The sequence below is a fragment of the Stomoxys calcitrans genome, chromosome 2 (genome assembly GCF_963082655.1).
Source record: "Stomoxys calcitrans chromosome 2, idStoCalc2.1, whole genome shotgun sequence".
NCBI lineage: Eukaryota > Metazoa > Arthropoda > Insecta > Diptera > Muscidae > Stomoxys > Stomoxys calcitrans.
This window is the reverse complement of record NC_081553.1, coordinates 29428541-29452058: the sequence shown is the minus strand read 5'-3', so window position 1 is coordinate 29452058 and position 23518 is coordinate 29428541. Positions and strand designations below refer to the sequence as shown.

Below are 23518 nucleotides of genomic sequence, written 5' to 3'. Positions count from 1 at the left end.
CTCACGGTAGCGCTCATCATTCACAGTTACGTTACGATTCGCATCATCTTTGAAGAAGTACAGTCCAATGATGTCACCAGCCCATAAAACGCACCAAACTGTAACTTTTTCTGGATGCATTGATAGCTCTTGCAATGCTTCTGGCTTATCTTCACTCCAAAATCGACAATTCTGCTTATTTACGTACCCATTGAGCCAGAAATGAGAAATGCGCGAATAACTAGCTAAGAGAGCACTCATTTTGATAAATTCAATAATTTGCAAGCGTTGTTCATTTGTAAGACGATTCATGGTTAAATTATAGACCAAATTTAAGATGTTTTTGCCAGTGAAACAAAACACGAAACGAGCGTGAGGTGTTTAAACCAGTGTTGCCAAAAAGATTATAGCTAAAAACCACCCTTTATATATGAGCTTCATCAAGTTATTGACTGATATGGACCCTATTTGTCATAGCTATTATAAGTCATAGAAAAATACCAACTCTACAATTTGAGGGAAATCGAATAAGAATTGCGCGTTTCAGTGTCTCAGAGTGTTAAATTGGGAGATCGGTTTATATGGCAGCTATATCAGGTTATCAACCGATTTAGACCATACTTGGCACAGTTGTTGAAAGTTGTCATTCCAAAACGAAATATGCAAAATTTCAATCAAATTGAATAAGAATTGCGCTCTCTAGAAGATCAAGAAATCTAGTCGGGAGATCGGTGTATATGGCAGCTATATCAATTTATGAACCGATTTGGACCATACCTAACAAATCATAATATGGACTGATTTAGACCATACTTTGCATAGGTATTGGAAGTCATTCCTCAACGATATGTGCAAAATTTCAGCCAAATTGGATACGAATTGCGTCCTCTAGATGATCAAGATGTCTAATCGGGAGATTAGTTTACATGGAGGCTATATCAGGTTATGGATTGATTTGAAACATACTTTGCACAGTTGTTGGAAGTCATTCCTCAACGATATGTGCAAAATTTCAGCCAAATCGGATTCGAATTGCGCCCTCTATAAGCTCCAGAAATCTAATCGGGAGATCGGTTTATATGGCAGCCATATCAGGTTATGAACCGATTTGAACCATACCTAACACATCAGGTTATGGACTAATTTAGACCATACTTTGCATTTCAGCCAAATCGGATATGAATTGCGTCCTCTAGAAGCTCAAGAAGTCAAGACCACAGATCGGTTTATATGACAGATATATCAGGTTATGAACCGATTTGAACCATATTAGCCCAGTTGTTGGAAGTGATACCAAAACACCACGTGCAAAATTTCAGCCCAATCGGATAATAACTGTGCTCTCTAGAGGCTTAAGAAGTCAAGACCCAAGAACGGTTTATATGACAGCTACTTGAAAACATAGATCGATGAGGCCCATTTACAATACCGACCTACACTAATTTGTACAAAATTTCAAGCGCCTAACTATACTCCTTCCAAAGATAGCGTGCTTTCGACAGACGGACGGACATGGCTAGATCGACGATCAAAAATATATATGGGGTCTTAGACGCATATTTCGAGGTGTTACAAACGCTATGACGAAATTAGTATATCCCCATCCATGAAGGATATAAAAATTGCTAAGAATTTAAATAATTATATTTCAATTATTGGTTTCCTAAAAAGTAATTGCGGATTTTTTAAAAGAAAGTATATGCATTTTTTATAAAACTTAGAATGAACTTTAATCAAATATATAATTGCCATTTTGTTCGATAACCTTTTGCCATCTTCCTGGCAAATTTAGTATTCCACGCTTATAGAACTTCTGGCCTTTATCTGCAAAAAAACTGAACCAAGTGCGATTTTATAGCCTCATCATTGCCCAAAGTTTTACCATTTAAGGAGTTCTGCAAAGATCGAAATAAATGGTAGTCTGATGGCGTCTCAGTTTTTGGCGAGTGACCATGTGTGCGGTCTAGCGTTGTCCTGGTGGAATATGACACCTTTACGATTGACCAATTCTGATCGCTTCTCCTTGATGGCTGTATTCAATTTGTCCAATTGTTGACAGTAAACATCCGAATTAATCGTTTGGTTCCTTGGAAGCAGCTCAAAATATACCACACCCTTCCAATCCCACCAAACAGACGGCATAACCTTCTTTTGGTGGATATCAGCCTTTGAAGTGGTTTGAGCTGGTTCACCATGCTTGGACCATGATCGTTTTCGACTAACGTTGTTGTAAACAATCCATTTTTCATCTCCAGTTATGATTCGTTTTAAAAACGGATCGAATTCATTGCGTTTAAGGTGCATATCACAAGCGTTGATTCGGTTTGTTAAATGAATTTCTTTCAATACATATGGTACCCAAATATCAAGCTTTTTCACCAGTCCAAGACTTTTTATGTGATAATGAACGGTTGATTTTGGTATATTTAACTTCTCTCCTATCTCACGCTCAGTTACATGACGATCCAATTCGATTAATGCTTTGATTTGGTCATCATCAACTTCATTTGGCCGACCAGAATGTGGCTCACCTTTAAGTGAAAAATCTCCAGAACGGAATTTGCGAAACCAATTTTGACACTGTCTTCCTTTTAAGGCTTTATCACCATACACATCTCGTAACTTTTTAGCAACCTGCTCCGCATTTTTTCCTTTACGGAAATAATAAAGTAAAATATGACGAAAATGCCCCTTTGTGGTCTCCATATTAAAATTGACGCCAAACAAACAAATGTAAACAAAATTTCGCGCACTTTTTTCTAAAGCAAGCTAAAAGTAACAGCTGATAACTGACAGAAGAAAGAATGCAATTACAGAGTCACAAGCCGTTGAAAAAATTTTTCAACGCCGACTATATGAAAAATCCGCAATTACTTTTTGGGCAACCCATAAAATAACATATATTTACTTTTGTTGATATTTGATTTTTTTCGGGTGAGTGTTGGGCGTTTCAATCTGCATAAACCAAACAATGGTTTGTACTCCTTGAGCTTCATCCTGCTGGTAACTAATTTCCGCAAGGTTGGTGGGCCCCATGTTTCTTACCACTACCATAAAACTTTAGTTTCACTTTGTTATAGGCCTATCAGCAAGAAACTGTAGCTTTAACAATTTCGGAGAATTCAAAAACCTTGCAATTGTTGCTGTTATTCGCTGTCCCATTGCCTAAAAAAATTTTGGAAATCCGTATGGTTTAGTCGAAATACCTTCCTGGCCGAAACACTGACTAAATGCAACATTGATACTCCCTGGAAAAAGGACAAGTAATGAAACTTTCCGCTGTAATCAATCCCATATAATTGAACATTTTAATCAATTTCTAGATCTTCACTAAATGATACTAATTTCGACAATTAAAGTGCAATTAATAGACTTTTTGACAACATGAATAAATAAGCAGCAACCATTACAAATCAAGATCCAGTTAAATCATGCGCAAAGGGCAGACCAACAGCAACTTCTTGCGAATTACAAGTTAATGTCCTTAGTATAAGTTTAATGTACAATATTTTATTTTATAATTACAACAACAAACTAATTTTGAAGAATTGCCTAAAAATTTTTCCCCCAAAATATGGACAAATATTTTTTTATAAAAGTCCTTATAGGACTATGTATTGGCATTGTAAGTGCTGTGGGGTTATTGGGCACCATGTACTCGTTTCGTCGAAAACGTTTCTATATAAGCCTGCCACTCATCATTTGGGGCATGCTGGTGAATGTGACATTTGTTTTGTTGTATGTGAAAAATATCTACGATGACTATGTATCGGATCAAATCGACCTTAAGAATGCTAGCAGCCTGTATTATTACATGAACATCATATGCTCGCTGGCCAATTATGTCTCTCAGGTGATTCAGACCAAGGCCATTATGAACTTCTACAACTCGGTGCCACTCTTTGAGACAATACGCTTTTTGGACATTACTGCAAAGGCCGTTAGATCCTCTGGCATATTGGTGTTTGTAAAAGTCATCCTCTTTCCAATTATAATCGAAATAAATCTCTTAGTGCGGGAGATGCACACCGGCCCAGACTTTAATATTTGGCAAACGTTTTACGCCCTCTATCCCACGGTGTTGGCAAATTTTCTGCCAAATTGTATATTTTCTGGTTTTGTGATCTGCCGTGAGACCATGATAGCCCTTGGAGGTCATCTGAGACTCATCGAAAAAGAGGCCAATTTCTATCAGGATGTCAGACAGATGACGCTACACAAACCCTTCTATCGCATGCAAATCTTTTGTGATTTATCTGATAAAGTTGATGTGCTTGCGGGTCACTATACTTCGATTTGTTACTACACCACGGCTTTTATGCAACTGGGTGCCATGCCTATACTATTTTCCCTGCTGAGTAATCTTTTTGGCATTACAGCAGGATTTTTTCAGCAGTACTATGCCATTGCCGATACCATGATCAACGAGGAGAGTTACAATCTCTTCGATGCCATGACAAATGGGGTTTTCTTGGTGATATCATTTTCGGAAATCGCCCTACTTAGTATGGTGGCGAATGAGTGTATTGAGAAGGTAAGTGTACAAAAGAAATTTATAAGTTTAATAATGCCCAGTCCCACCACTAATTCTGTGTCACTTAAATGTGTCGACTCGACTCACACAATCGTCTGTTTTTCCCTTATGAAATCAGCTGATTTTGACATACCAGCGAACAAAAATCACTTATTTTCCGTGACAAGTTAGTCAGACAGACAATAGATAGGTCTGTTCGCGTACTTTTCCAATAAAAATTTGCTGTAGAGTAAGAACAGCCTTTACTCTCTTTTGCTATTTATTTGATGTAAACAGCCGGTTTTCATAAAACAGCTGTTCGATGCTGCAAATTTCTGCTGAGAAAAAACCTCCAGTAGCAATTTGCAAGCTCTCAATTAACAAACTCTCAAAATTTTGTTCGCTCTCACACACTCACCCGCTCTTTTCTGCTGGCATATAAAGTACGCGAACGACTTTCAGTTGCGAACGTCAATTTGCATAAATTTTTGAGTACGCGAACAATCTTCATTATTCGATTTTTGCTTCCTGAAACTAGGTTAGGTTAGGTTGAAAAGAGGGTGCAGATATTAATCTGCCCCATGCCACTATATACATACACCTAAGCCAGTATCGGCTTGTTGTGCGCTCTATTCCTTAAACTAAGAAAGTTTACATTTGCATTAAAGAGTTGTCCTATGATTACAACTATCCACATCAAATGTAGGCCGAGAGTTCAAGTTTTGGGGTCAACCACTTATCCAATGACCTCTAACCTGAATCAGAGGCTTTTTCAAAAATAATTAAGAATTATAAGTTATGACAATTTAAACTTTTCATTCCCTGTAGGATATGTCCTATGACAGGTTACTTATTCTCTAGTTTAGGACCGGTATATTTGGGACAATTAACTACACATTTCCCGTAGGGCTCATATAGCTTCCATATAAACCGATCTACAAAATTTATTTCTTGTGCCTCTAGAAGACGCAATTCATATTCAATTTGGCTGAAATTTTGCATAATGACTTCTACTATGGTATCCAACATACAAACTAAGTATGCCCCGAATCCGTCCATTACCAGATAAAGCTCCAAGAATATAGAAATTCTTATCCATTATCCTTTGTTTGTCCATAAAAAGGTACCGGGCACGCTTTTGGTTGTTCATATTAAATTTTTCGTACACCTGTTGTGTACAACTTCCAGAGTTGCCATATTTGAAAAAACAAGTAAAAGCGTGCTAAGTTCGGCCGGGAATCCACCACCATGGATTCTGCTAAAAATTTATACAAACTAAATTTAGTTGAAGATCATAATTTTATTCTACACACCAAACTTCTGTCAAACCAGAAAAAAAAAAGGATGGTCGAGAGACCGGTTTATATTGGAGTTATATCAGGTTATAGACCGATTTGGACCGTACTTAACACAGTTGTTGGAAGTTATAACAAAACACTACTTACAAAATGTCAGCCAGATCGGACACAAATTACGGCTTCCAGGGGCTCAAGAAGTCAAATCGTGAGATCAGTTTATATGGGAGCTATATTAGGTTAAAGACCAATTTGGACCGCAGGTGACACAGTTGTTGGAAGTTGTAACGGAACACTACATGCAAAATTTCAGCCAAATCAGATGAAAATTGCAGCTTCCAGGGGCTCAAGAAGTCAATCTGGAGATCGGTTTATACGGCAGCTATATCTAAATCTGAACCGATATGTCCCATTCCCCAACGATCTATTGGGTTGCCCAAAAAGTAATTGCGGATTTTTCATATAGTCGCGATGACAAATTTTTTCAACGGCTTGTGACTCTGTAATTGCATTCTTTCTTCTGTCAGTTATCAGCTGTTACTTTTAGCTTGCTTTAGAAAAAAAGTATATTTGATTAAAGTTCATTCTAAGCTTTATTAAAAATGCATTTACTTTGTTTTAAAAAATCCGCAATTACTTTTTGGGCAATACATCGATATTTAGTATCTGTGCAAAATTTCAAGCGGCTAGCTTTACGCGTTCGACCTTAATCGTGATTTCGACAGATGGACGGACGGACATGGCTAGATCGATTTTGAACGACGAGTTGATCAAGAATTTATATACTTTATGGGGTCTTAGACCAATATTTCGAGGTGTTACAAACGGAATGACTAGATTAGTATACCCCATCCTATGGTGGTGGTGGGTATATAAACATATGGGGATACATATGGTGTAATACCACCTTTATTAAGGTATATAGTGTTGTTATTGTTGTATTAGCCACATATTTGCATATGAAGGTAGCGATCCTCGTCAAGCTCCTATATGTGAGAAAGCTCGTACCATAGAACAAATAGCCGCGGGAACTTTATGACCATTGGTTATTAAAAGGCACCAAATGTCATATCGACCGGTGTGCGCTACTACAGTTGCACCACTCTGTTCCACTATCCGCAACGTGTGGACGCACTCAGCTGAGATCTCATGATAACGATGAACCCCCCCCCCCCCCCCCCCATAGATCCGAGCTTAAAGTTCCAGCCTGTGGTATTCATAGTTATCCCGTGACAGGTATATGGTTTTGTGACCTAGTGGACACTACTTCAAAAAACCATTCATTACCCTATAATTGGCTGGATCAAAAGGGTAGCTTTTTTGCGCATCACAGCTGCACTAAGGATAACACCATGAGCTGCACTGAATTTAATTCCATACTTATTGCGTCTGTAGGCCGTGGCTAGACAAATTGATTTATAATTAAAGCATAGATGAAAAGAGACACCTGATATTATCACAAAGTTATTTTGAAACAAAATGAAAACCAAATTCATTAACTACAACTAGCAAAGCAGTAACGTACAAAGAGATTAAAAATAGTAGTCAATAGACAGTTGTTGCAGGAAATCTTACAAAAGAATATGGACAAGGAAAAACTGAAATATATAGTTGGTCTAGTGTTTGGAATAGCCTATAGTTTGGGTTTATTGGTTTGCATGTATTCGAAAGCACGCCAACGTTTCTATGTTAGCCCACTGCTTATGCTTTGGAGCACTTTGGTAACAATTATTGTAACTATTGCAAGTGTCCAACAATTCTATACCGACTGGCAGAAGAAACAAATGGATTTAACTTCGGCTTCACAACTCTATTATTATGTCAATGTTGTTGGTGTTATTATAAACTATAACTGCCAGTTAATGCAGGTCAAGGTGACAAAGGATTTTCTAAATACGGTTCCCTTCTTTTCCCTTATTGAATATTTAAAGATAAATGGAAAGGCTTTAGGGTCATCGGTGGCATTGGCACTCCTCAAGATCATTATATTCCCATTGATAATAGAATGCAATTTGTTGCTACGTCATTACCGCGAGGAGGCCAAAGAGAGTCCCCTGAAAACTCTTTATACTCTCTATCCTGTGGTCATTTCAAATTTTTTGCCCAATTGCGTATTTGGAATTATGGTCATGTGTGAACATTCAATAAAGGCCTTAAACATGCAACTCAAGGCTCTAGAAGAAAAGGCAAATTTTTATCAAAATGAACGGCAGATAGCATTGCATAAGCCCTATCATCGCATGCAAATATTTTGCAATCTATCGGATCTCTTGGAGGAGTTATCGGAGAAATATTCATTGATATGTCTAAAAACTCTGCAATATGTGGATATACATGCAGTTCCCCTGCTAGCAGCCTTACTCTCTAATCTATTAGCCATAACATCTGGCTTATTTCATCAATATTCGGCCATAGCAAGTGTCATCATCAATAGGCAGACCTATGATATATTTGATGCTGTGACCAATGGAGTTTTTTTGCTGATATCAATTATGGATATGGTGCTGTATGGTATGATAGCAAACTATTGCATGGAAACTGTAAGTATGAGTGGAAAATAGGTGTAGCATAATCATAATATTATGTAGCCTAACAACAGAGTATAAAATATCGTCACAACTCTGTGACTAAAGAGTGCAATGGACAACAACAAACAACCAAACCGCTGATACTTTAAAATACCACAAACAGTAATAAACCAATGCACTATGGGCTCAAATCTAAAATTTGCGACGAAAATTATATACAATCAAGCTAGCGTTTCCAGACATTGTAAATTAGTGTGTCTTATCAAAAAAAACGATAACAAATGATTTTGGTAAAAATCGGTTCAGATTTAGATATAGGTCCCATATATATCTTTTACCCGATATTTGCTTATGGCTATAGAAGCCATAATTTTGCTCCGATCTGTTTCAAATTTTGCACGAGATATTCTATTTGATAACGAAACACCTGTGCAATATACCAAATCAGATTAGATTTAGATATAGCTTCCATATATATTTTTGTCCGATTTGCCCTTTTTGGCTGTGGTAACCACAATCTTGTTCCGATCATTGCAAAATTTGGTACAAAGAGATCTTTTTGACGTCGTAATACGTGTGTGTGAAATCGGTTCAGATTTACATATAGCTCCATAAATGTCTTTCCTCTAATATGCCCTTTTTTGGGCATTAAATAAAATTAAGTTATGTAAAAATGTGCAGGCCCAATAAACACTGGGAATTATCAGTAACAAATGTTAACATTTCGTGTTCTACAAAAAAATATCACAGCATAAACCCCAAACACAACTATCAAAACAAAAATATTGACAATGTTTATCACATTTTTAAAGTACTCACCTCTGTCATTAGAATCCATATAAAAAAGTTATTGAAATTCAAACTCCTTAAAAGAATATATAACCAACGAAATACTTGAAATTTCAGCTGTTTTCTGCTAACCGTTTGTTTAAATTTTGTAAACATTATCAGCTGTTTCCTAGTAATCAGGGTTGCCAAGTTTTATAATTACTTGCGATTCTTACTCATTTTGAAAAATTAACTTTTTGCCGCAGCAAACCAAATGTCTGATGTCAGCCAAATCTGAAGAAATTCTGAAGTCTTCCAACAAGATCTTACCGAATTCTGAACGATTTCTGCCGGCCTTTTCGTATGGTTTTTTATTTTAATTTATCTACCAACGGAGTTCGGAAGGAATTCTGAACGATATCTGCACTGTTTTTCTGAAGGAATTTTTGTTCCGACAGTTCTGAAAGAATTCTGAACGATTTCTGACCGTCTTTTCGTATGGGTTTTTTTTTTAAATTTTTCTTCCGACAGAGTTCGGAATGAATTCTAAACGAATTTTTTTTCCGACAGCTCTGAAAGAATTCTGAACGATTTCTGACCATATTTTAATATGTTTTTTTTTTTAATTTGTCTTCCGACAGTTTGGGAGGAATTCTTAACGATTTCTGCACTGTTTTTCGGAAGGAATTTTTGTTCTAAAGGAAATCTGAACGATTTCTGACCGTCTTTTCGTATGGGGTTTTTTTAGTTTTTCTCCCGACAGTTCGGAATGAATTCTGGGCGAAGTCTTAACTCCGTGTTTGATGTTTTTGTTTTTTGTGCTCGTTTTTAACATAGTAATTTGTTTGAATCGTTAGGACTTTTTATGCCGACAGTTCTGATAGAATTCGTAACGAATTCTGAATTTTGACGGATTTATTTTGGGTTTTTTGTGGCACATATTTTTAATACCTGCAGAAATTTTGTTTATGAACCGTTGAAGACCACCGCAGCATAGAGACTAGCAAGCTCGCCTATGATGATGAATGACTGGGTTCGAATTCTGGCGAGAGTGTGCATGTAGCAGGGGATACATACTTTTATTATCTGAACTTTACATGTTTATTTTTTATGGTACTTTGACACTATCTTTTTATTGTTGTTTGTTTTTACTTCTTGTAAAGAATGTATTGCGTAACAATATCATTAATTTTGTTGGTAGGAAAGTACGGTGTATTTCCCTCATTAACTCACCAAACCATTCATTTGAAATTTGCCATTTCAATTTTTGTTCGTTTCTCTTTCGAGACGAGCTCAATGATCTGAGATGCAAATGGAAAAGGAAAGCCAAAGATAGCAACACACACCAACCACTGTGGGACGCGTTTCGTCCGTACTGCACATGATTTTGTGCATCTGTTGGAAGTTGTATTGATGGCTTTGAACGCTAAGACAACGGCAATGGCTCTCGATTTTGCTCCGTGTGCCCCGGTTCGAATCCTGGCCGGGCTCTGCCGAATTTTTCATTTTTCAAGTTTTTTTGCCTGTTGAGGCGAGATCATTACATTTTACAATCTTTTTTGTTTCTATTTCGAGACGAGCTCAATGATCGGAGATTCAAATGGAAAAGGAAAGCCAAAGATAGCAACACAAACCAACCGCTATGGGACGCGTTTCGTCTTTGGTTAGATGGCTTTAAGGGCCGTGCGTTGGTATGTTGTATTTGAATCGCATTAATAGCGAAAACGTATCTATGATACAATTACCACATTAACCGCACTTGACAACCCTGTCTATTAGCTGTACTTTTCCTAATGCATGTGTTTTTGTGTAATGACAGACATTCTTTGTGTGAGAAATTACACTTCTTCCGTACTACACTTGATTTTGTATATCTGTTGGAAGTTGTATTGATGGCTTTGAACGCTAAGACAACGGCAATGGCTTCGCTGTTGCTCCGTGTGCCCAGGTTCAAATCCTGGCCGGGCTCTGCCGAATTTTTAAATTTTTCAAGTTATTTGCCGATTTTGAAGAATAATGCAATAATGTGGGCATTTGTTCACCAATCTCTACCAAATTTTTCGTTAATGGCGCTAAAATCAAAATCATTTTTGCTCTCATTTCATAACGGTTTATGGTACAGCTCTGATACTTTAAGGGTTCTCTACTAATCTCCATCAAAAAACGAAAATCGAAAATGTGGCGTTTACATCATTTTCTGAAGCGCTCGATATGTACAGGCCAGTTGCAAATGGGACAAAACAAAACTAGAAATGATCGAAAACATATTGGATCATCGACACGGTCAAGACAAAGACACACAGTACTAGGCAATTTCTCAAATCCTAGCTTATAAGGATATCTAATGTAAAAACGACAAATGCTAGGGGATATCTCCAATACTAGGTTGTAAGTATGTCTAATGGAAAAAAGACTAGATAACTTATAGGACAAACACAATGGACCTTGTGGTCTACGAGAGATGCGACGCTTGCCCAAAAGTAGGCGTAAATTGTTCTCAAGCCACTGTAACCGCCAAAACACTCTTAATTCTATTGGGTTGCCCAAAAAGTAATTGCGGATTTTTTAAAAGAAAGTAAATGCATTTTTAATAAATCTTAGAATGAACTTTAATCAAATATACTTTTTTTACACGTTTTTTCTAAAGCAAGCTAAAAGTAACAGCTGATAACTGACAGAAGAAAGAATGCAATTACAGATTCACAAGCTGTGAAAAAATTTATCAACGCCGACTATATGAAAAATCCGCAATTACTTTTTGGGCAACCCAATATATATTTTTGATTTATGTGAAAAGACTTTTCCAGCAGATCCAAGAGGGTGGTGGGTAAATAATGACATGTTCATCCAACAATACTCTATAACTTCTATTTATACAGGTAATTATGTTCAATATTCAAATATGAATTTTTTATTCCTACATTACAGATACGTGAAACTTCGTTGATTCTAAAACGCATCAGACTGAATAATTGTGATATACGTTTTCGCCAGTCGGTGGATAGATTTTCATTACAAATATTTGTGCAACAATTCAAAATACAACCAATGGGCTTACTTGAAATCAATATTAGTTTAATGCATGATGTAAGTACAAGAAGACTTTAGAAGATTGTGTTGTTGTTGTAGCAGTGTGTTGTACGCTAAGGCGGCAGCTCTTGCCGCCTTTAAGGTGGAGTTACATACTAAGAGCGCACATTAAAAATGCAACTCTGCAAACGTATCCCACAATACAACGCGTGAAAGTTGAACAATTTTAAATTTGACGATTGAACTCGAGCTGCATTCTATGTTGCCATACGTGAAGTAGTGTTTCTAGGCGTCAAAGTTAAAAATTGTTTAACTTTTGTGCGTTGCTTATGTCAGATTTGTTTGCAGAGTTGCATTTTTAGTAAGTTTCTAATGCGCGCGCCTAGCATGCAACTCCACCTTAACGCTCTTTTGCTATTTGTTTGTATTTAACAATTGGTTTTCATAAAATAGCTCCATCTCCAGTAGAAATTTGCTAGCTCTCAAAGACCAAACTTTCAAAATTTTGTTGTCTCTTCCGCTCTCTTTTAGTAGCAAATACAGTACGCGAACAACTTCCAGCAACAGTTTATGCAAATTTTTACATTATCCTACCAACTCTCTTTCTTTTCTTTTCTTTTTTAGGTATTATCTGCTGTCACAAGTTTTCTTTTGATTCTCATTCAAAGTGATTTGACACTAAGATTCTCATTGAAATAAAACAAATTTTCACTCAAAGAGAAATTCCCAAAATTCACAAATGACAATGGAACTCAATTTAGATGTAGAATCTCAAAAATCTTATACCATACCATGGAGCAAACGTTCGAGATGTGATAAATTTCTACTGATTACGATTGGTCTGATGATAGTGGTGTGCGTCTTTAATTTGGCCATAATGTTGGCTTATGTCTGTGTTATACGACGTCATAAAGAGAATGAATTTGTTGAATCAAACTGATTATGTTTTCGATTTAAAGGGGGAGATTTTTGACTAGAAAGCAATAAATTAATAAATCTAGTCGATAAACTAAAAAATTGTGTAATTAATTAATCATAAAAATTAGCAAAATATGCGCTCCAGAAGGTACAAAAAATATTAGGTTATAAAGGTATAATGGTAAAATAAAATTTTGTATTAACACTTCGATAGACGATAAGGTGCCTAGAGACCTTTCCCAAATTCTTAGTTTGTAGAATCCAAGTTTTTTGACGTAGAATGCCAAAACTTCCTGTATTCCATAACCTGTTTTGGCCCGATTCTTTGATTTTGTGCGATTTTACAATGACAAAATGGGAGTATATTCATTTTGTCATTCCGTTTGCAACACATCGAAATACCCATTTTCGACCCTATAAAGTAAAAATCGTTGTAAAAATCTAAGACGATCTAGCCATGTCCGTCCGTCAGTCTGTTTAAATCACGCTACTGTTTTTAAAAATACAGATACTGGGCCGAAACTTTGAACAGGTTGTTTTTTGTCCATAAGCAGGTTAAGTTCGAAGATTGGCTATATCGGACTATATCTTAATATAGACTGATCCGCCGATCTAAGGCCTAGGCCTATAAAAGGCACATTTATTGTACGAAGTTGCTGAAATTTGGGACAGTGAGTTATGTTACACATCCTTTTTCAATTTGGCCCAGATCGGTCCAGATTTGAATATAGCTGCAATGTAGACCGATCTCTCGATTTAAGGTTTTGGGTCCATAAAAGACGCATTTATTGCCCAAAATTGCCGAAATTTGGGACATCCCTCTTCAATTTGGCTCAGATCGGTTCAAATTTGGATAAAGCTGCCGATCGCTCGATTTAAAGTCTTGGCCCCATAAAAAGCGCATTTAAAATCCGATTCTGATGGTTCAGATCGGTCTATATTTGGATATAGACCGATCTGTACCATCCCAAAAAGACCATTATTTTGTTTTACAAAATCGAATAATGGCTTGTACTTATTAGACCACTCAATGCCCGTGCCGAATTTGGTCTAAATCGGGCCATATTTCAATATAGCTGCTATGGGGCCTTAAATTGAACATTTTTCACCGGATTTAGGCGAAAGGTTGTTTACATATATACCCGAGGTGGTGGGTATGCAAAGTTCGGCCCGGCCTAGCTTAACGCCTTTTTACCTGGTCCATTTTACCTGTGTTAACACACGATGAGGTCCCGTTGGAACTCGTCAAAGATTTTTCATGTTGTATTGGGATATGATTTTCTCGTGAGTCGTGCGGGATTAAAATGATTGTCTCGTGAGCGTACGTGAACGTGAGTCGACATAAAAAAGTCGGACGTGGGCGTACGTTAGTAACATTTTTTTTCGCGCGAGCGGGTGTGAAAAATCACTCAAGCGAACTCGCCTTTATTCCACACCCGCCAGACGGCGTCGAGATCGTATAATATGCGGACGATTGTGCGATCATTGCTTCGGATGATGATATCTGCGTGAAGTTGAATAACTACCTCGCAGATATTGCCGTTTATTTCGCTGCCAGACATTTTAATCTTCAACCACATAGGCAGCAGAGATGCATGAGGAGTTGAATGAGATAGTCGAAGGCATACGAATATCGACGACCAACTATCCCAAAATTACTTAGGGTCACCTTTGACAGACTCTATAGATTCTGCGCATACGACACTGCAACTTGCGACAAGGTCAGAAGTCCCGGCGCGGGATAGATGTGAGCACCACACAGGCTGGAACATTGAGATCCGATTTGTGTAATGTTCAATGCTGTCACGAGAAGCTTAGCTGCAAGCTACAGGGGGCGTCCACAGGTTGCGGATAGTGGAATGTTTCATACGGAGTAGCAGCAACGGCAGTCGCGCACAATCAGCGGTATCAAGCGGAGAGTCTCAGTGAGAGGCCGGGCGGCACCGGCTCTTGCTAAAATACTGAGTTCCTATGATGCTCGCCCGACAAGGCGAGTTATTGGCGCCTTTAAATAACCAATGGCCATCATGTTCCCGCAACTGCATTCGCAGACAATCAGCGGTATCGCGTGGCGTCACAGTAAGAAGCCGGGTGGCGCCGCCTCTTGCTTAAATACTGAGTTCCTATGATACTCGATACAACAAGGCTAGATGTTGGCGCCTTTAAATAACCAATGACCATCATTTTCCCTCAGCGATCGGACGTATAGACCAGAACGAACTTGCTCGTCTATAAGAACTTAACGTGGATCGCCACCTCCACATGCAAATGTGGAACCTAATTTTCTGGCCCTGCGTCGACACTCATTGACGCGATGGGATTTATCGAATTAATCCCCTGTATACTATAGGTTTGACTCAGTTGAATGGGTAGCCGACCTAAAGGTGAGTTCACTCGGACGCCAGGTTTGTTCAATTATGAAACACCATTCAAAGGAAGTGTATGAGAAGTTAAAAAGAGGTGTGAGTCATCATATTAGAGAAAAAGCTTATCCAATATGCCCATATATTTATATAGGTATAAGCTCATCCCCAAGAGAAACACTGATACACGCCAATCTAAGTGTCTAAATCTGGGAGTGGGACGTCTCCTGTCGGAAATCTCCCGTTCTGTCGATTATTTGTGGGGTCCTCTAAGAAATACCTATGTAATATCCTACATCGAAAAAGAAATGGCTCCCCATAATGGAGACGTTATGTTCCTGCTGACATGGGCTCGTCTCGTCCCCACCTTTAATGATACACTTTTTTTGTATTATTCAGTGCAAGTCAGATGTTCTGGATAAAATATCAGTGCAAAGTTGTAATGGCAAGTTTTCGATAATATACAATTATAGATAATCTTAATCTAAATTTCCCATGAATATTCCTTTAAGGAACAGGGGATATTTCTCTCTTATCAATGAGTGCAGTCCGATTAAAGTTTTAAGCTCAATGATAAGAGGTTTCCTTTTTTGTGCCGAGTCCAAATGGCGTGCCGCATAGCGACTCCAAAATATAGCCAGTATTAGTAAGGGGATAACCACCGCTAAAAATTGTTTGATGTTGACTCCGGGATTTGAACCCAGGCGATAGGGTTGCCTATTAATAGATAATAAGAAACGAATAAAATACGACAATTATGCCGGATTTCCATGTACGCCGCAATAGGGCTTATGGCACAAGCGACGATTTTTAATTTCTATAAAAGAGAGACCTGATCAGAGACCTCTTGTGGAAAGACAGCAATTTGCCCATTCTTTTATGCATATGAGAAAGTCCCGTTGCCAGGATTTCGGTTGCGGATATCATTTGTAATGATACAGAGGTTCGACTGAAAGACAGTCCACTCGAACGGCATACTCAACAACATGCAAATATTAAGTCTATAGGAGTAGAACCCCAATCTCGTTTTCGACTACTTTTTGGAGCAATTTGTGAAGCACCACTTCCATAGGTGCTCAACCAACAGTTATACGATATATTTTTCTCCTTTAGCTTCTGATGAGCGCAATGCTTTTTTAAATATGTGTGATTGAGAAAGATCAGGTTGAGAAAGAAAAAATCGGTTATTCTTGCCTTAAAATGTCCTCGGTTTTGGATTTACTTTGAATTAAAAGCCCACTTGCTTAAAATCATTTTAAGCATTTCTTTTATCTTGTAAACTTACCTGACTAAATTTCATCAAATTGTCGGACTGTAAATAAAGGAAAAATTTGCTTTTTAATAAAAATATGTAAAAACGGGAAAAGCATTACTTACATTTAAATTTTGCAAGTAAGTAAATGGTTCGTCAGTTCTAAGAAGAAAGTGTAAAAAAATAAATAAATCTTTAAACGTCCTAAAGCAAAATATATTGAAGGGTAGCTGCTATCAAACTTACAACAAGTCATTTTCCGAAGCATCCACTGTTGAAGCATCTGACACATATACTGTGGCATTATCAGGCGACATTTGGCTTATATTATGTAAGGCTTCCAATGTATTTGAATTTGGTTCGCTATTATTTGAACTGAAAATAAATAAAAATGAAAACAGCTTAAAATATTTGTGTTAAAACATTTATTATTCTTGCAAGCATGATATAGGAAAAGGTACAATTGGTAAAACTACAACTACGGGCAGTGAGGACTGCATAATACCCTACACCTACCCTAGAAGTACAAAGTGGGAGCTATATCTAATTCTGAACCAATTTTGATGGACCTCGGCGAATGTTTTCAGATGGGTTATTAAGCCATCCGTATCAAATTTCGAGCAAATATGTTCAAACTGTAATAACTACGATTGACAAATGACAACATTATTGAAAATTTGACCAAACTTCTAAGATAATGTAGTTGTCGTCGAGGAAAGCGTTATGCAAAATGTTGGCAAGATTGGTCAATAAATGGGCTTTCAGTGGCTCTAGAAGTAAAAATTGGGCGACATACATATATGGCAGCTGTATCTAAATCTGAACCGATTTGTATGAAATTCATCACTAATGTCGAGAGTCAAGAAAAAATCCTTCCTGCCAAATTTCAAGAGAATCTGTTAACAAATGAAAACTTTATTGCAATATTTCTCAAAATCGGAGGAACATAGGAGCTATATCTAAATCTGAAACGATTTCGATCAAATTTTATAGTTATTATAGAAGTTGTTGAGCGCTATATCTAATCTGAACCGATTTCTATGAAATTCACCAGCAATGTCGAGAGTCGACCTGGCAATTTGAGAGTCAAGAGAAAATCCTTCCTGCCAAATTTCAAGAAAATCTGTTAACAAATGAAAACTTTTTTTTGCAATGTTTCTCAAAATCGGAGGAACATATATATAGGAGCTATATCTAAATCTGAAACGATTTCGACCAAAATTTTATAGATATTATAGTAGTTGTCGAGGAGAGCTTTGTAAAAAATTTTGGCAAGATTGGTCAATAAATGCGTTCGCAGTAGCTTTAGAAGTGAAAACCGAGCGATATATACATACATATGAGCGCTATATCTAAATCTGAACCGATTTCTATGAAATTCACCAGTAATGTCGAGAGTCGACCTGGCAATTTCGATGGAATCGTTTAACAAATGACCACATTACTGCCAAATTAGTCTAAATCAGACGAACATATATATGGATTTTTTCCAATTTAAATAGGCCGCAAAAAACATTCCTGTACCTAATTTTAAGACGATCAGAGGGAAATTGCGGCCTATACTAATCTACACAAATTAACATGGATGGACGGACAGACAAACGGACATAGCTAAATCGAATCAGAAAGTGATTCTGAGTCGATCGATAAATTCATCAGTGGGTCTATCTCTCTTCTTTCTGGGTGTTACAAACAAATACAAAAATGCATATGCCAATTTGTCCATAAACATTCCATTAAGGAACAGGGACAAACTTCTCACATATCAATGAGTGCTGTTCGATTCAAGTTTTTTAAGCTCAATCATAAGGAGCCTCCTTTTTATAGCCGAGTTCGAACGGCATACCGCAGTGCGACACCTCTTTGTGGAGAAGTTTTTACATGGCTGCCATACCAAATGGTACAGTAAATCCCAAATGTCGCTAGCATTAAGAGGGGATAATCACCGCAGAAAATTGTTCTCGCCAGCATTCGAACCCAGGCGTTCAGCGTCATAGGCGGACATGCTAACCTCTGCGCTATGGTGGCCTCCAACAAATGCACTAAGTCATAATACCCTGTACCACAGTAGTGGTGTAGGGTATACAAATATGGACTCTCTATAGTGAACGTATACTTTTTTCACAAAATTGATTATCAAAGTAGTAACTTCATCCAAAACATCCTCTTCTTTAATTTAATCTTTGATTCCAGTTCTCCTAAACCTCCCTGCCTCTGGAGAGGTAATATTAAAAATTGGGTCCAAGTATCTAGGGACCCGTCCCAAGCCCAAAACCGTCCCAAAACTACCGCAGAAAATCAAAGTGGCCCATCAGGAGAACATGGAACTCAAATGAAAGGTTGTTGATTTTTAGCAGTGTGTTGGCCACTGAGGCGGCAGACCTTGCAGATGAAGGAATCCATCGGGTCCATCCGGTACGTACAACCTCCTGCCATGGGATTGCTCTAACCAAAGGTTTTCGGGAGTAGAAGTACGGGAGAAGAAGTACAAGAAGTACAAGTACTTAGGGCGCCGCACCAAGTCCACAACATAGAGCTGGCAAACTGTCGATAGCCGCAACATTCGATATTTTCGATCGTTTTAATACCAAATATCGATACTATCGTTAATTTTCCATCTATATTTGAAGCGAAAATGAGAACTAAAAATCAGGAGATCGATTTATATAGAAGCAATATCAATGCACAGACCAAATGAAACCAGGAGTAATAAAATCAGTTGGAAGTCATGAGAAATCATTGAACAAAATGTTAAACTAATCGAATGAAAATTGTTTTTGTTGTAACCACATTTTCATATGAAGGTGGCGATCCTCGTCAAGTTCCTGAAGGTAAGCAAGGTGGCCATTGGTTATTTAAAGGCGCCAAGGCGGGAACAAGGTGGCCATTGGTTATTTAAAGGCGCCAATAACTCGCCTTATCATATCGAGCATCGTAGGCACACAGTATATGTGCAAGAGCCGGTGCCACCCGACCTCTTACTGAGACTCTCCACTCGATATCGCTGATTATCCGCGACTGCAGTTACAGCTACTCCGGATGGAGCATTCCACTATCCGTAACCTATGGACGCGCACGGTAGCTCGCAGCTAAGCTTCTCGTGACAGCAATGACTACCACACAGATCGAACCTCAATGTTCCAGCTTGTGTGGTGCTCACAGCCATCCCGTGCCGGGGGATGAAAACTGCATTCTCTATAGGCGCAATGCATCTTTAAGGATACATTTTGTGTCGCATCGCTTGTTTTTGTTTGATTGCAAAAAACAAAAAACTTTTCCGATAGTACCCATCGGAAAAATGTCAATCGATATTCAGTCAAAAAATTAAATATCGAAAGTATCGATAGTGCCATCGAACCGCCCCAAAATTACTGCCCAAAATCAAAAGTGGACTATCGGGACAATATGGGACTCCAAAGAAAGGTAATCGAGAGTACAGTACGAATATGGTTATCGAATATAAAAAATTGGGAGCAATTGCTAAGGAGCCGCTCCAAGCCCAACAATTTTCTAAATGGGCGTAAATATGACGATCATGATAATATGGTACTCAAATGAAAAGTATTCAGGATTGTATTATGAATATGGTATTAAAAATGAGATCCAAGTGATAGCAGGTTGTACCTACCCTCCAAACATCTTCCAAAATGTGAATATTTGTCGATGGCTATATGGGGTTCAATAAAATGTAATTGATAGTAGATCAACAAATTGTACTGAAGAGATACATGGGGTAGTAAGAAACATATTTTGGAATGTGGGTCATAAGAAAAATCACGTTTAAATTTTTGCCAAATTGGATAATAATTGCATAGAGACTCAAGATACAAATCGGGTGATCGGTCTATAAGCAGAACTTTACGTGCAAAATTTCGTCTAAATCGAGTGGCAATTGCGGCTTTTTGAGGTTTAGGAAGATAAATCTTAAGATTAGTTTATACGCCAGCTATATCAGGTTATGGACCGATTTGGTCCATTTATGCCACAGTTATTAAAAGTCACAATAAAACACCACGTGCAAAATCCAATATGGATATATGATATGGGCCGATTAGGACCGTACTTAGTAAATTTTTTGAGGGTTATAGGAGAAGTCATCGCGCAAAGGTTCAGCCAAATCGGATAAGAATTGCGCTCTCTACAGGCTTAAGAAGTATATTCGGGAGATCGGCGTCTATGGAAGCTTTACAGTTTTAGACCGATTTGGAATATACGTGGTACATCTGTTGGAAATCATAGGACTATTAAGGCACGGCTGTTGGATTTGGACTGTTAAAAAATTTCAAGCGCCCAGCTTTATTCATTCGAAACTTACAGTGCCTTCGACAGACGGACCGACATGGCTAAAACGAATTAGAATGTCAAGGCGACCAGGAATATATATACTTTGTGTGGTCTCGGATCAATATTTCCATGTGTTGCAAGCGGAATGACGAAATAAGTATACCCCCATCCTATGGCGGAGAGCACAACAAGTAAAAGCTCGTTAATTAAGTCGAAACTTATTTACACTCCACCATGGTTGGCACTTTTCTCCTTCGTTGACTATGACTTTTACAAATATATAGGGCATTCATCTAGCTATGGACATTCATTAAGCTATACAAATACTACCTTTAAAATTTCAGCCCAATCGAGCGATCGGTTTATAGGGGACTATATCAGGTCAAAATATTGGGTTGCCCAAAAAGTAATTGCGGATTTTTTAAAAGAAAGTAAATGCATTTTTAATAAAACTTTTTTATATATACTTTTTTTACACTTTGTTCTAAAGCAAGCTAAAAGTAACAGCTGATAACTGACAGAAGAAAGAATGCAATTACCGAGTCACAAGCTGTGAAAAAATTTGTCAACGCCGACTATATGAAAAATCCGCAATTACTTTTTGGGCAACCCAATATCTATTCAAATTTCAAGATTTTATGAATTTTTCGGAATTTTATGTTTTTTTTTAGAAACAAGTAAAATGGCGTTAAGTTCAGCCGTGCCGAACTTTGGATACCCACCACCTCGGGTATATATGTAAACCACCTTTCATTCCGAATCTCGACCGATCTGAACCAAATTTACGAAGGAAGTCGAAGGGCTTTACACAACTCACTGTCCCAAATTTCATCAAAATCGGATACTAAATGTGGCTCTATTGGGCCTAAGACCCTAAATCGGAAGATCGGTCTATATGGCAGCTATATCCAAATCTGGACCGATTTGAGCCAAACTGACGAAGGATATCGAAGGGCCTACCACAACTCACTGTCCCAAATTTCAGCAAAATCGAATAATAAATGTGGCTTTTATGGGCCTAAGACCCTAAATCGGAGGATCGGTCTATATGGCAGCTATATCCAAATCTGGACCGATCTGGGCCAAATTGACGAAGTATGTCGAAGGGTCTAGCACATCTCACTGTCCCAAATTTCTGCAAAATCGGATAATAAATGTGGCTTTTATGGGCCTAAGACCCTAAATCGGCGGATCGGTCTATATGGGGGCTATATCAAGATATAGTCCGATTTAGCCCATCTTCGAAATTAACCTGCTTATGACAAAAAAGGAATCTGTGCAAAGTTCCAGCTCAATATCTCTATTTTTGAAGACTGTAGCGTGATTTCAACAGGCAGACGGACGGACATGTCTAGATTGTCTTAGATTTTTACGCTGATCAAGAATATATATACTTTATAGGGTCGGAAATGGATATTTCGATGTGTTGCAAACGGAATGACAAAATGAATATACCCCCATCCTTCGGTGGTGGGTATAAAAAACTTTCCTATATCTATTCAAAATCACCCTTAACAAGCATTGTCCTATGTCAACCACTTTAGCTAAGAAGTGAATTCGAAGCAAAGCTACGCCCTATATGGAAACAAAGAAATTTTGTTAAGTTTGGAAGGTCCTTCACAAAAACGCACATACCAATTGACTTATTCCATAAACACATAAATAATAACAACACATAACAACAATTGGTACAAAAAAGAATTTAGCGCTGTCCACACCAATCACCTATTTACAACTATAGCGTCCACTGAATGAACTGAACTATGTGCTGGAAAACTGTCAAAAGAAATACAGCAGCAGACACAAAAAGCAACACTTCCGAAATGCCATAGAATTTGGATGTCGGGTTTTTGGAAACTAATCTTTGTGAGGGAAGACTTGAAGAATCTTTTGGATGGTCTGGAAAAATAACAGACAGACGGTTGTGACATCCAATGTTTGGGGTCTGGGTCGGCCTTTTAAAGATTATCAGCAAGTGAAACCAAACTAACACAAAGATTTCCCCAACTCACCCATCGTCATCTTTAGGTGCTCTCTTGCGGTTGTTCTTCTTACGCATTTTTGTGGGGAGTGCTCTACCAAATGGTTTTAATGTATATAAAAGTTATGCTGTAGTTTGATATATTTTTTAAAAAGTAAAATATTCAATAAATGAATGTATTAAAATTTATTTGTTCTCTTTGCCTGCGTCAAACGTTAAGTAAACAACTTTAATCGAATAGAAAATCGATTTCGGCATATTCGATTATTATCGATTTTTAATATAACTAGAATGTTAATCCCCCCATACACACACAAATTTTGGTGTAAAACAATGAGGCAAGCTAAAGTCGGGCGAAGCCGAGCTTTTGATACACTACACCACATTCGATATGCAATCTAAGTCGTCGAATTTAAAATTTGCTTAAATTTGATTGCTAGTATTTCGATCAAAATCCGTATGCAAATTCTTGAGAAGATCGATTGCGTTAGCAAAGGCCTTAAAAGTGAAAATCGGGAGATGCATATATATAGGAGCTATATCTAAAACCGAACAAATTTCGATCAAATTCATCAGCCATCAGAAGAGTTTTAAGAGAAACCTTTTG

General features: G+C 37.7%; 1 protein-coding gene across 3 annotated transcripts in view; it reads right to left on the bottom strand.

Annotated features, from left to right (window-relative positions):
• The window catches only part of LOC106082589 (cellular tumor antigen p53), a 48034-nt gene that overhangs the window by 11026 nt on the left and 13490 nt on the right, over positions 1 to 23518 (bottom strand). For 2 of the 3 annotated variants that reach the window (XM_013245201.2, XM_013245202.2), the window contains 3 exons: positions 16893 to 17021; positions 16772 to 16808; positions 16680 to 16706 (listed from right to left, as the gene is read on the bottom strand). In XM_013245201.2, the coding sequence (XP_013100655.2) occupies positions 16680 to 16706; positions 16772 to 16808; positions 16893 to 17021 (193 nt within the window). Of the gene's footprint in view, positions 1 to 16679; positions 16707 to 16771; positions 16809 to 16892; positions 17022 to 22942; positions 23119 to 23518 lie in introns of those variants that run through there. The other variant, XM_013245203.2, reaches the window with a different exon arrangement.